Source organism: Manacus vitellinus, unplaced genomic scaffold, assembly GCF_001715985.3.
Source record: "Manacus vitellinus isolate BGI_N305 unplaced genomic scaffold, ASM171598v3 scaffold_27_pilon, whole genome shotgun sequence".
Taxonomy (NCBI): Eukaryota; Metazoa; Chordata; class Aves; order Passeriformes; family Pipridae; genus Manacus; species Manacus vitellinus.
Window position 1 is genome coordinate 11,309,477 of NW_021940039.1, and position 13,986 is coordinate 11,323,462.

At 46.1% G+C, this 13,986-nt stretch overlaps 1 protein-coding gene across 4 annotated transcripts in view; it reads left to right on the forward strand.

The window, feature by feature from the left end:
* Positions 1 to 13,986, forward strand: part of RABL6 (RAB, member RAS oncogene family like 6) — a 54,653-nt gene that overhangs the window by 15,889 nt on the left and 24,778 nt on the right. For all 4 annotated transcript variants that reach the window (XM_018074351.2, XM_018074345.2, XM_018074348.2 and 1 more), the window contains 5 exons: positions 2,059 to 2,111; positions 3,204 to 3,295; positions 4,165 to 4,305; positions 5,345 to 5,450; positions 10,845 to 10,948. In XM_018074351.2, coding sequence (XP_017929840.1) covers positions 2,059 to 2,111; positions 3,204 to 3,295; positions 4,165 to 4,305; positions 5,345 to 5,450; positions 10,845 to 10,948 — 496 coding nt within the window. The remainder of the gene's footprint in view (positions 1 to 2,058; positions 2,112 to 3,203; positions 3,296 to 4,164; positions 4,306 to 5,344; positions 5,451 to 10,844; positions 10,949 to 13,986) is intronic.

Sequence of the window (13,986 nt, forward strand, 5' to 3'; positions counted from 1 at the left end):
AAGTGGGAAAAGGCGTGCATGGCCCTGACAATCCACACCTTCAGCTGCGCCGGGAGAAATCAGAGCCCATACTTGGATCCCTCGGGGAAACACAATGCCCAAATGAGGAAGGATCAGGATTAATATTTCTACTGCTTTCAGATGCAAGCAGTAAGATGTCATGAGTGGTGCAACATTTTGCAGTGATGCGCAGAAGCACCCACCAGAATATCCTGCTGTAACCTGCAGCATTAAAACTTTCCTTAAATAACTGTATTTTCTAACTATTTATCCTTGAGCTGGGTGCAGGAAGAACAAATACTTTGTTTCACATGCAGCATCTGGCAGAACCCTGAATTCCACAAGTCTTCACTCAATGTGATTCAGCAGAGTTGAAGAGTTGGTGGAAGCTATTTTGGTCCTCAGTGTTGCAGAGTCTTTTACAGAGTCACTGGGAGGGTTTTTGCAGGTGCATCTGAGCTGCCAACACCTTCTGTTGTCAGCAACACAGTGAATTTCTAGAAATCATGAGAAGGAATCCCAGGTCTGTGCCAGTATAATTTAGTTAGCTTGTCTTTATTTAGACTAAGAAAATACAGAACAAAGTTAATTCAGAAGTGCAGCTCTTAACTGCTGTCAGTAACATCTGGGAGATACTTGGTATCTGTAGAATATCACTCCAGATGATGCAGGGTTCTTCATTGTGCAGTGCTTATCATTGATAAAACTCTGGAGACTCTGAACACAGAGTTTAAACAAGAGGACAGATTTTTTCATTGTATGTCCACAGTAAACCTTCTTGGCAGTAGATGACAGAAGATGTTGAGACTCCTGACTATCCTTAGAGCCAGGTGTCTACACCAGAAAATCATGTCAGCTGATGGCCACTCTGCTGGTCGTAGGTGCAGATACACCCGTCTACTATGACTCCAGGCTGTAAGATATGGAAACATGATTAGAGTGTAACTGATGTAACACAAAGTTTTCAGGGAGCTGAGGTTTAAAAACACTGACTCCTTTTCTGGGAGTGCTGAGTCAAATGCCGGTGGTACTTTAAAATGTCATTTTGTGAACTTATCAAGTGCTTCCCTAAGCTGTAAGGAAAGGGAGAAGACTCAGGGGGCTGCCCTTTAACTATGAGGGCTGGACTTTAGCCTTAGAGGAAGCAGATGAGTTGGAGAGAAACCTGTAAATTGCTCCAGGTGGACCCATGGCTGTGGGACTGTGAGGCAAGACTCTAGAGTGGTTTTCTAGTGTCTTCTCCAAGTCTGTCGCTTGTTGCCTCTTACACTTTTCTGGGAGCTTAATCAGAGTTGTACCTGTCTTCTGGCTTATTTCTGTGTGCTTTGGGTGATACCTTTGGAGGATTTCCTTTCTGCACCTACACTGGTGATGCCCAGACCCAACCCTCCGGCTCTGGCCTTTGGAGCACATGTAGGCCCTCTCTGTCTCCACAGCCCCGTTCCCACAGTTTATTTGCTTTCACTTGGATTTCCCCTTCTGTAAGTTCTGTCTGTCTTTTGACTGTTAAATTCTCATAGTCACCTGCCACCCCTTTTTTCCTTAGTCATGAGGCAGCCCAAAGCACCTGATGGGCTCTGAGGTCACATTTATGACCTGACCTCTTGCCTCAGGTCAGTGACAGCACAGCAGTATCACAGCATCTCTCAGGAAGGCTGCACATGCAGTTGTGCCATCAGTCAGAGCAGCCCCATGAGCTTTTGCTTCTTCAACACTAATACAAAAAAAACTGCAACAAAGCAGCTTCCCTTTGTGGCCAGGAGTGCACCAACCCTGTGTTACTCAGTCATTGGGGCTTTATGCTGTGAAGAGCATGGTTTAAGCTACCCCAGATATTCTTACTGCATCTTTGAATAGACTAGCTGGGATTCTTGACATGGGGAGCTTGGATTCCTCAACAAGGCATGCCTGTCCTACCCCTTCTCATCCCCCAGGCTTACAGTAGAAGTAGGATTTGCTTTAAGGTTATGTTCAAACTGCTGTGGTCCTGCCCAGACCCATCCTGCAGTTCTCTGCCCAGTGTAATGCTTTATTTTTTTTTGTACAATTCTTTTTAAGGAAAATGCAAAAAACGAGGAGATGGTTTGAAACTGGAGAATGACCCTCAGGAGGTGAGTCACCTGGGATGCAGAGGTTTGCCTCTCAGGGGGAGGCCTTTCATCCACTTTTGGTCCATGGAGAGCAAGTTCTGTATTTGTTTCTGCTCTAAGACTGGCTTGGCAGGTGGGTGAGGGGCAGTGGGACCCCTGATGCTCTGCACTCTTTGGTCTGTGCATTTCAGCCCTTCTCCTGCCCTCACCACAACTTCCCTGCTGGTTTCCATTCTGTCTTTTGGAAATGACTGCACTGCTGAGGTGTTTGCTCAGCAGCTTTGTACTTCTCTGCCTGTGGGCAGTGGCAGGAAGTCCTTTTGTCAGGGCCTTCCTGTGGGGCCTCAAGAAGTCTCTCAATGCCTTGCCCTGGCTGTACCTCAGAGCTGGGCTGTTAACCTTTCACTGGTGCCAGTGCTGCTCAGGCTGTGTGGTCAGATGAGGACAATTTTCCTTAAAATATTCTCCCGTGGAAAAAGCCTTTATGAGAACAAATAGCGCAGCTGCTTCTTCCTTTGCAAACATGGTGCGTTTTCCACTCCTGGGAAATGAGTGAGAATTGTTCCGGAGGCGCCAAATTGCAGCAGGAGCTATGGAGACTCAGTTGGGACCTGTACTGTCCAGTACTGTCTGGACTTTGAGGCCTGCAGAGTCCAAATGATGAGAAGACAATCAGGTGCTAATAAATTCTGTCGGTCCTCCATGAGAGAAACTGCCTCCTGGCTTTGGACACCAGAAGGTTTAGGAGTATAGTCAATATTTGGATCAGCAAAGAGATGGAATGGGAGTTGTGCCCTCTGTCCTCCACCCTGTAGCTTATATGGAGTTTTCTTGCCAACGCAGGATTTGAGAGCTCAGGGGAAAAGGGCAGGGGTGGGTTTTAGCATGTGCTGTCAGACACTGTCAGGTGCTTCATGTGCTGCTCCTGTGGGAAGTGGAAGCTGGGAACCACCACGTGTCTTACTTCAATAATGATGGCGTGACATCCACAGATACTCCTTAGGGTGGTTGCCCCTTTAGAAGTTTGCCTATTCAGCACTGTATCTGTTGCGTTCTGTACAAGCCTAACGTTGAATCAAGTTATTTGCTGCTTCTTTGCCTTTATTTCCTCAGGCAGAGTCAGAAATGGCTCTGGATGCAGAGTTCCTGGATGTCTATAAGAACTGCAATGGTGTAGTGATGATGTTTGACATCACCAAGCAGTGGTAAGAGACCTTCAGTGGTATCTCATGATTCTCCCTTATTTAGGCAAAACAAATTACTTCTAGATTTCCAGATTCCCAGTTGGATTTGAGAGCTGATAACCAGCCTAATGAGTTGAAGCAAGCTTGTATCCCTTAAAATAAAAGCTTTGTCTTGTGACATGGGTTTTAATAAACCCCTCTCCTGGGCTTGTTCCAAACAAGCAGTGTCCCAGTAGGTTGTGTGCTGCAGTTGCTGATACACTGCTGGCTGAGGCTTGATAATTAGCGCTATCACAGGTGCAAAGTGCATGTTACAAATCCCTGCTCCCCAGAACACAAGGGAAACGGGAATGCTACTGAGGAATTCCCAGGAAGACTGGTATTAGTATGGATTATTTAGAGGCCCTGGGCTGCATTAATGTACAGAAGTAATGAACTGTTCGTTTTGCACATCTGCTGAGGAGGGTGAGGCAAATATGGAAACCAGAGTGGGAAGAGGAGGGGGTAAGAGCTCCTGCTTTATATTTAAGCTAATGTTGTACAGGTTTGCTGTTGGTCAGAGAGTCTGGGGGAAGTTGAAAGGAGGGAAAACTTTTCTTCTACTGACCCCACACAGTTTTGCAGGACTGAGGGAAACATTGCTGTAGGAGATGTGAGGTTGCTGGTGGAAGTGGATTATTGAACTTATCAAGTTGTTTTGGGATAAAGAATGATCCAAACATATTGAACCTTAATGTATTTCTCTGAGGGGACAAAGAATCCACAGAGTTGGAAGAATTTTGGAAAAAACATTCTTTGGTTTTTTTTTTCCCTATGATTTGTGCATGAAGCTGCTCAAAGAAGGATGTTCCCACTCATCTGCCTTTTTCTCTCCCTCTTCTCTGATGAAGGACATTTAACTATATTCTGAGGGAGCTTCCTAAAGTACCGACCCACGTTCCAGTGTGTGTGCTTGGGAATTACCGGGACATGGGGGAGCACCGGGTCATCCTGCCGGGTGACGTGCGGGACCTCATTGACAACCTGAACAGGTGAGCTGTGCCACCTGGCAGGGCAGCAGGGCTTGACTGCTATCTGACATCACCCATAGATAACCGTGTTTCACATCCATGTCACATGCACCCTCTGCCCCAGGGCCTGGCTTTGGGCTCCCAGTGTCTCACAGCAGCATCTGCTGACACGATGGGCTCTGATCCGGGAGCCTGCTCTGGGCAGGTTGTTTGCTGTGTCCTTGAAAGCAGGGAGGGCCTGGCAGCAAGTGCCTTTCAGAAGTGCTGTTCCCAAGAAGTCATATTTTTTCTGAATAGTCCTCATGTGAAAGAATCCTCTTCTTGCGGCACAACCATTCTCTGCTCTAAGTAATTCAGCTACAAGAGAGCCAGCCAGTGCAGCTGTCTCCTTGCTCTGCCTCTGAGCTTCCCCACACAGCATTTACTGGGCACAGCCAAGTCATACACCTCTGTCACCAGCCAGACAAGAATTTCGCTTATGCAGAGGTCTGAAGTGCTCTGTTATATAGTATAAAATACTATTTGTTGGTCAAGATTCAGTAGATTGTACCTTTTTATGTCATTTCATGTCTTTAAGGTAATTTTTTCATTTTCCTCATCTCTTACTTGCTTATGCCTGTGTCAGTCACACAGAAATGGTGTCCGTTTTAAGACTTTGTCCATGATGTAATCATTTCTTTACAGATTCATCTCTATATGTGATTTTTGTCACTCTGTTTGGGGTTTTAAACCAAAACCATCACTGAGAAATGAGAAACTTGTATAGCTGTAAATCTCCAGTATAGGAAACCAACATCCCAGTGTCCTGACTGAGTATTTCTTAGCCTAGGAGGCACATGACACTGTGACACACCAACAGCCACTTTCTGCAACCCTTCAGGGGATCAAAGCATGAATTTTGGCTGTGCACAAAATAAGAGTCCCAGGCAGAATGATCCACTGGCCTACATTTGGGGGTGGGGGGATGGCTTGTGGGGCTGCTTGAGGTGTGTAATTCAGCCAGTGCCCCTGTGTGTGCAGTCTGTCCTGGGTACAGTGTTCTTCTCTCTGCTTGGGACAGGCCTCCTGGCTCCTCCTATTTCCGCTATGCTGAGTCTTCCATGAAGAACAGCTTTGGCCTCAAGTACCTGCACAAATTCTTCAACATCCCCTTCTTGCAGCTGCAGGTAAGAAAGGGATATTGCCCTGGTGTGCTGGGTGGGTGGGACAAATTGTATTTGCTCTGTCTCTATCGCAGAAATTTGGTATTTGGGGTTTCTTTTGGTGTTAAAGGATCCTGAGTAGATTTTTGTTTTTATTGGGGTTGGTATAGCAATATTGTGTTAGAACATTGGTGCCTGTGACATGTCTGTGGTTGCAAGAGGATTTCTCTGCTGAGTTCCCAATACTGACTTCTGGAGAAAGGCTCCAAGGGAATGAGTAACACTGACATGAAAATGGCATCCAGTGGTGCAGTTACCAAGTCAAAAATGTTGCACAGACACATTTATTAAACTTTGGATTTCAATTCTGTTCAGTTAAAACTCAGATGAGCTGAGATTTGGTCATGAACTGAACAGTTCAGGAACCTCTGTTTGCTGAAAATATTTGCCCTAACGGTAATAGATCTGCTTGGATCCTGTGCACACGGATCTAATCTCATATTTTCTTCATAATTGAGGATTCTTGGGAGGGCTGAAGAGAAAGGCAAAGGCCAGATGGGCAGAGAAGGATTGGATTCTCAGCTGCAGACCTTTAGAAGAGGCACTTTTGGGGTGATCCTACTGGGATCCTTTGGGATCAATAGTTTATGTTTTCTAAGGGCACATATGATGTTGTGTCATTGTCTTCTGTTGAATGGGAAAAAATAGGCAGTTGATTATCTTTCACCAGTAACTGAAGTGTCCGTGTGTATTTCTATACAAATAATCCCCACTGGAATGCTAGTTCAGAAGGAGCTGGAATATGTTAGTAGATGTTACCATGTCCTCAGGCTGCAGAGCAGAAAGAACTAGAATAAGAGAACTGGATGTATTAAATCCCAGTAAAACAAGTCAAACAATAATTTTTTTAGGGGGCAGTTGTAGAAACCTGAGCTATAAATCCAACTTGCTGCTCAGAGGAGAAGATTGAAATCTGCCAGCATGGTGCTGGTGAAATGTTTGGGTTTATAACCTCAGCTCCACTGGTAAAGGGGTGTCTGGTGGAAATCACGCAGAACTAATTCCCAGGTTACTTTTGTTAGTTTTGTAGATCTGTCCTTTTTTTCTCTGATAGATGTTGATAAGAGACAAAGCCTTCCTGCCAGAGTTGTTTCTGGAAGCTGCTCATGGTGATACTGTTGACAGTCTGTGTATGCCAGGATTTTCCCTGGCCAAAGTAATAAGCAAGAAATTCTGAAGCGTTTGTAGTATTGGGTTTGCTTGGAAGCAGCTTCAGGGTGTGAGTCTTAGGGGACCTTTCATCTAAATGTGCTGTGTACAAGTAAACATGATCTATTAATCTGAGACTGAAAGCAATTAGGACACTTTGATAAGGTTACCAAAACCAGATAACTTTTTGAACAAATCTTGGTCTTTAGGGTAAAGAAAAAATAAATCTTATATAACCTTTAGTTGTTTGGAGATTCCAGTGGTGGTTGCTTAGGAGAGGTAAGGGAATGGGGTGAGCAGCTCACATTTGTTCTCCTGCTCAGTGAGCTCAGGGTGCCAGTGGAGGTAGCCCAGAAGGTGCAAGTGCCATATAATTAGACTCCCACATCCTGTGGCTTTCATGTAATTAAATAATTCAATACTGCAGAAACGAGCCTGGGAAGACTTCTCCTTAGAATTTAGTTCCCAAAATGTGCAAGGGGAGTTTTGGATGGGCACATGTAAACCATACTTTTAAATATGTGTGCTCTGTTCTTTGCACCTCAGCACAGAAGGTGGGACCTGAGGAGGTTGTCCTGTGGCTGTCATTCCAGGAGAGCTGCCTGGCTGTGCCTTTAAAACAGCAATGTCCAAACTAATTCCTGCAGTTCTGTGCTCATACGGGGATTGCAGGCAGGTGTTTTGGTGTTCATTCTGATAAAAATCCCAGCACAGGATCCCCGTGGAAATACCTTGTTCCATTTCCCTGCAGTGTGCAGGAGGTCCCCGGCCTTGCCTTCTGTGCCAAGGGAGGTGACTCTGCACATTCGGAGGCTTTTAGTTGCTTCCCCCCAGGCACTGGGGCTTTACTCGATGTCAAACTTCAGCCGAGTTGGGCTGTATTGGATTTTCCAGTGCCCCTTGCATTTGTGCCACAGGTTTATGGGCAGTGCCTTCTGCTGCTCCACAGTAGCTGGCTCGGAGCACTTTGCTGCTCCTGGAGACTCATTGAGAATCTTGCCTTGGAGTGCACAGGGACCAGGCCTGGGCCTGATTAACATCCAGTGCAGTACGATGCTGAATTTGTAGGAACATCGCAGTTAGATTTAATTCCTAAAGGTTCTGCTTATGCCTTCAGAGATTCTTGCCAGTACCAGGCTCCAGAAGGGAGTCTTTTCCCAAGTACTTTGGAGCAGGGTAAAGGCAGAGGGATGCTGCCAGGTGTAAAATGCACATAGGATTTACTCAACCCTGAGGGTTTCTGTGTCCCTCAGCACATCCCCTGCAGCTCTCCAGGGGCAGAGTTGTCCAGCTGTATCCGAGGACCCAGGCTGTCCCTTAGGGTTGGTGTCAGTGGCACATTCCTGTGCTCAACTTACAGTCATGCATCTCTCACAGAGAAAGCAGGGCTGAAATCCATACCCCCAGCACAGAGCACGTTCCCTCTGGCAGCCTGGGCTCTTCAGTTATTTATCAGTTCCTTTCCAGGGGCAGGGTTGGCAAACCGGAGGATGCAGTTTAGCTGTAGGTATTGCTGGTGGCCCACAACTGGGATCAGGTCACCCAGGCCTCCGGATGCTGCACTGGAAGGAGACAGGATTCTGCAGACAGCTGAAATTGCCTTTTCCCAGGAAGCCCTTGAATGTGGCTTTCAGCCAAAGCATTGGTCTGTAGCATATGATTTATTCCCTTCTTTTGGGTTATTGCTAAAATAAGCTGTTGCTTTAATATTTTAATACCAGCATGGTAAAATAGGATTCATTTTTTGACGTATTTGGAAGTCTGCTAATAGTGATGAATTTTTACAAAATTAGTTGAAACTTGCTCTTAATTAAATCTATATTCTTGATTCACTGTGATCTGTGAAAATTGAAATAAATAAAACCCTGATGTGTGTCTCAATGCCAAAGTGTGAGGCAAGGCAAACCACTTGTTTAATAAAAGTCATTATCAAAGAGCCTAAGGTAAGCCCTGGAGAGCAGTAGCCCTTCTGTCTCTGTTTGCTCAGCTAATTTGCTCAGCATTTACTTCACCCATCTTAGGAAATTGGGGACAAAGAAGCAGCAGACTTGCCCTTTTTTGTCTCATTTTTGCTCATACTGCCTGAATAACATAGGAGGATGACATCTACTACTTCTGAAATCTTGATTTTCTTGAATCTTGAGTTGTAAAATCTAGAATTTGAATTCTAAAATCTTTATTAGTACTTCTGATTAGTGTAGCACATTTAAATATGTATAGCATATTTTTCTGAATCTTTCTTGTCTGTAAACCATGATAAAGGGAATTGACATTAATAATGATTTCATAATTCTTTGCATACATGTTAATTGAAGTCAAGTTTCCATCTGAAGAGAGCTTTTGAATTTGATGAATAAAAATAACCTAGCAAAGAAAACAGGAATTGCTCCAAGCTCTTAACACAATGGCAAAGGTAAACATGAAGCAGTAAATTAGATTAAATGATCACAGAAGCTCTTAAATTTCAAGAAAGGCTGTGCCTTCCAGTAAATTTCAGTGTGTTTAAGGGTTATCACCTGTGATGAATCACCTGGTCTTATAATACAAAATAAAAATTACTTGAACCTTGTCTGCCGATATCAGTCATGATAGAATTTGATATAAATTGGCCCGCTCCATGGAGGGCTTGGGCTGTGCCCTGACTGTGCCCTGGGTCACAGCAGCGTGGTGTGGTTTGAATGAGCCAGATGAGTTGTTTGCTCTTAAAATCTGTACAGTGTCTTGATGGCTTCAAAGTTGTCATGTCTGTGAAACCATAATGCCAGCAGCATGTGCACATAGGGACTGAACACCATTGCTTCATGCAAATGTTTGTCTTCACAGAGGGATTTTATTCTGGGAATTATGTAGTAGATTTCCTTTTGGCCTTTTAGTCTGGTGGGATCTTCCTGCAGTGAGTTTATGTGTTGTCAAACAGGGAATTAAAAATTCACCATGGTTACTGATGCCAAACTTCAAAAATATTTGTCAGAGTGGAAACCTTAAATGTTCTTGGAGGATAAGGCAGTTATAAAAGCAAAAACCTTGGCAATGCAGAGGAAGTGTGTGGTTTCTCTTCCATCTCCTCCTGCCTTGGCTGCACCCCTGGCACCAGGGACCTGCTGTGATGGGGACAGTGCAGTGCCGTGAGTCACCGGCCGAGCTCAGCACGAGCTGTCCCTGCTCCTGGGCCACACAGTGCCTAGGCAGTGGGAGAGGGAGGACTGATACTTTCAGATGCTGAACATTGTGGCTTTTGACTCCGGAATTCGGGGTGTGAGCTGGTCAGCATGCCCCATGCTCAAAGCCCCCCCAGGAGGCAAGCAGGGTGCCAGTGCCCAGCTGTGTGCCAGCCAGCTGTGCCTGAGCAGAGGGGACGGGGCTCTGGGGCAGGATTTGTATCACATACAGCTCTAGTGTTGTCCAGGGGATCCAGAATGATGTTTCTGAAGGAATGGATGCTGTGTCAGCCCTGTGCTCAGGGCTGTGGCAGAGCCCTTGGAGCTGGCTCAGCCTAATGCCTGTGGTTATTGATCTCTCCTCACTGCCATCCGGGCTGTCAGGAGGAGGGAGTCTGTTAAGCCAGCACTTCCCCTCAGCTGAGATTTTTGCTTGGGTTCTGTTGGAAATGTGGGAAGTGAAGGACTGAATGGGGCTGCCCTGGGTTACATTAGTGAAGCCGACTCACTTTACTTTCCATTTGAAATGGACTGGGATGTCTGTCCCCCATCTGTGGGGCAGCAACAGGAGGCAGAGGGGCAGGGACTTCAGAGGTGTCGCTTGGTTGACAGTTGTGCTCACTCATCTACCATGACAGCAAAAAGAAAATTACTGGGAGGTTTTGCATCAGCTGAGTCCTGCTCACAGAGGGGCTGTTTTAGCACAGGGAAAATTAAAGACCCAAGTGAATAGGTTGCACAACTGATCTCCACAGGAGCTGAATCTTTTATCCAAATGTAACTAGTGATGCAGTGTCTGAAATCACACATTATTGATTTATGGCTGAGAACAGCTCACAGAACAAGGCACTTCTTATACATAAACTTTCTGGATTATCTACTTTTGCTTCTGCTTCCTCTGTGTTCTGTACTTCAGTTGACACTGTAAGCAGGGCCAGTGCTCCTGTTCAACATGTTGCTGTGGTAGAGTGGTGACACAGGATCTCACTGCTCGGAGATATGTTACAATGAGCCTTCCCTGCTCAGACCTGGCTTGTTTTCCTTTCCTCAGAGGGAGACGTTGCTGCGGCAGCTGGAAACAAATCAGCTGGATATTGATGCAACTCTGGAGGAGCTGTCAGTGCAGCAAGAGACTGAAGACCAAAACTACGAACTGTATGTCACTGAGCTGTCTTTTCTAATTGTTTGGTTGTCACGTGAATGTTGGGCAGCCCCAGCTGTGACATGTGGCCAGGTTGAAGGGTCTAGTGTGTGACATTTAGGGATTCTTTGGATAAAATGTTACTTTTAAGTGGCATCACCTGAAATAAAGCATGCACTTGGGGATCCCTGTGAAAGGCTCTGGTTCTTACAGGCATGTGATCAGGGGAGGGCAGGGGAGGTGAGGCTGAGCAGCACACCTGGAGCCAGCACATGCTGAAGGGATTGTAGATGAATTGCTGAAAGGGGATATTTTCCAGCTCTCAGTGGCTCAGTACACAAACTGGTTCCTCTCCTTCTGGCTGTTGTATTCCTGTGTATTGTGTGTTTTGTCATAGGCAGAACGTAATAGCAACAACACTGCTGTCTTTTGTTCCACTGAGCACTTCTAAACTCCTGGGTGCATTTCTAGTTTGAAAAAGTGACTGGTTCCTCTCCCCTGTGTTTGTTCTGTGCCCTGACTGTGTGCTTGCTGCTTGGAACAGTGTTTGCCAAATTTAGCCCCACAAAGCCAGTACATCTGCACAGTGAACAGGAATCCATATTCCATGAATTCCCATCACAAGGCCTTTATTGCAATGTGCGAGCCAGAAAAGTCAGCCTCAGAATGTATTGAAAAAGGATTATTTACAGTAGCTTTATTTGGGAGTTGGAGTCGATGATTATGAAATATTCATGCACAGCCATTTTGACAAGCATTTTTCAGCCCAAGTTTCGAGTTCTATAACCTTGTTCAGTGTGTTTTCCTTTGAGAGCATTGAAAGACCCCAATGGGCACAAAACTGTGCTGTTTCCAGAGTGTTCACCTCATTCCTCAGGGACCAGTTAGTCTCCTCATGCCTTCAGCATCTCTCTTGATGTCCCTGCTCCAAGGGCCTGGGCTGTGTGGGCTGTGCTGTCAGATGGTTTTCCATACTTTTGTTTGTACTGCTTCAGTAATGGGAAGATACTTAAAAGAATTAAGAGTTGGCAGAGCTATTTCAAACTCACAGCACAAGATCTTCCTGCTTCGTCACTTCTCACCCTTCCATCAGTTTTAGAATTTGCTGGACCTCCACGTGTGTCACTTCAGCTCACCAATCCAGGAGAAAACCAGGCTTGACAGGGCTTGGAGCAACATGTTGTAGTGGAAGGTGTCCCTGCCCGTGGCAGGGTTTGCAATGAGATAAACTTTTAAGGTACCTTCCAGCCCAAACCAGTCTGGGATTCTGTAACTCTATGAAAACTATCTTATGCCATATCTACCTCTGGGTTAATCTGCACTGGGCTGGCTCTGAGAAGCATCTGTCAAACACCAGATCTTAAAGGCAGCAGCAGCAGCAGTATGGTACTGGCAAAGTGGTGGCCAGACCTCCTGATTCCAGCAGTGGGTATTAGACTGGATCATCCCGTCCAGTGTGACCACACTGCCTAGCTGCTGGGGAGCTGATGGCACTGTCAGGCTGCAGAATTAGTTTAACATGGCCTCAGAAATACCACAGCCATGGTGCCTGACAAAAGAGGAGTTGCTAAAATATTAAGAGCAGTGAGGGTTTGGGAAGATCCTTGCATCCATGCTTGTCAGATGCCCATAATTTTGGGATTATAATGTTTAATATGCTACTTCAGTGGATGTCTGAGTGAGCACCTACTGCCACTCACCCTGTTGCACACAGCATGTGCGTTGATGTGGTTTGGCTTGGTGACCCTTGGCAGATCATAGAATCATTAGGGTTGGAAAAGCCCTCTAAGATCATGAAGTCCAACTGTGTTAACCCAGCACTGCCAAGACCACTACTAAACCATGTCCCCAAATTCCACATCCACGTGTTTTTTGAACATTTCCATGGACAGTGATTCCACCACTGCCCTGGGCAGCCTGTTCCAACGCCTAGTCACCCTTTTTGTGAAGAAATTTTCCCAAACGTCTAACCGAAACCTCCCCCGGTGCAATTTGAGGCCTCTTTTGCATGTTCCTTTTTAGTGCTTGTTACTTGGTAGAGGAAACTGGCCCCCAGCTGGCTACAACCTCCTGTCACAAGGCCCTTGTGTTTGTTGCCTCAGTTTGGACAGCACTGGGAGTTCTGCTGTGGGTCGCCCAAATTGCACAGCAAGGGGAGGTGACCGTAGGCATTTGGGGCCACAGGCCATGGTGTGGATGCTGCAGCACTTCCTCAGAGGCCATTCCTGCTCTCCTGCCATAAAATCAGGCCATGGAGCAAGACGAGGTGACAGCGCTAGGACATCTCGGTTATTCCATTCACCCTGTGCACGTCTGGTAGCTGCTCTGTCACAATGATTCTAAATTTGGCTCTGTAAGAACAGAAAGAGAACAAGAGCCCTTCCTCCTGCTGCAGCAGGGGACCTGAGGACAAAAACATCCCTTCTCCAAAATGTGGATCCCAGAGACAACACGAGGTGGCACACGACGCTGCCTCATCCACCTTACGTAAGCCATCCCGGGCAGCCACTGCCCGTGGGAGACTCGGTCAGATGCTTCCAGCTCCTTCCCTGTGCTTAGGCTCCTCTCTGCCTGCCACACCTCTGGCTCTGGTACTTTCTCTGTGCTTTCTCAGATTTTACATTTTCAGTGCTGCTAAAAACACATTTCAGCCTTTTTTGAGTTCTTAAATTCTTATTAAAGAAAGAGCAATTACTTATCTTATGCTGTTCAGAATTTGTACTTAATTTGCTCAATTTCTGCATTTTTAATTGTACCCAGCTTATCTTCTGTCACAAGGAGAACTTGTTTATGCTCAGTGTGCCTGTCCCCTCACAAAATGGTGCCAGGGCCGGACAGCCCTTTTGGTGAAGAAATTTTCCCTGATATCCAAACTAAACCTTCCCCTGGCACAACTTGAGGCTGTCTCCTCTCAGCCTGTGGATGCCAGGCTGCAGAAGGGCATTTGGGCTGCCCTGCTGAGGACTCTGCTTTGGGGATACATGCTCCCTGCAGCGACAGCTTTAGTCACTGCAGAGTCATTGATTGAGGGGTTGGGGTTTTATTTGCCTGG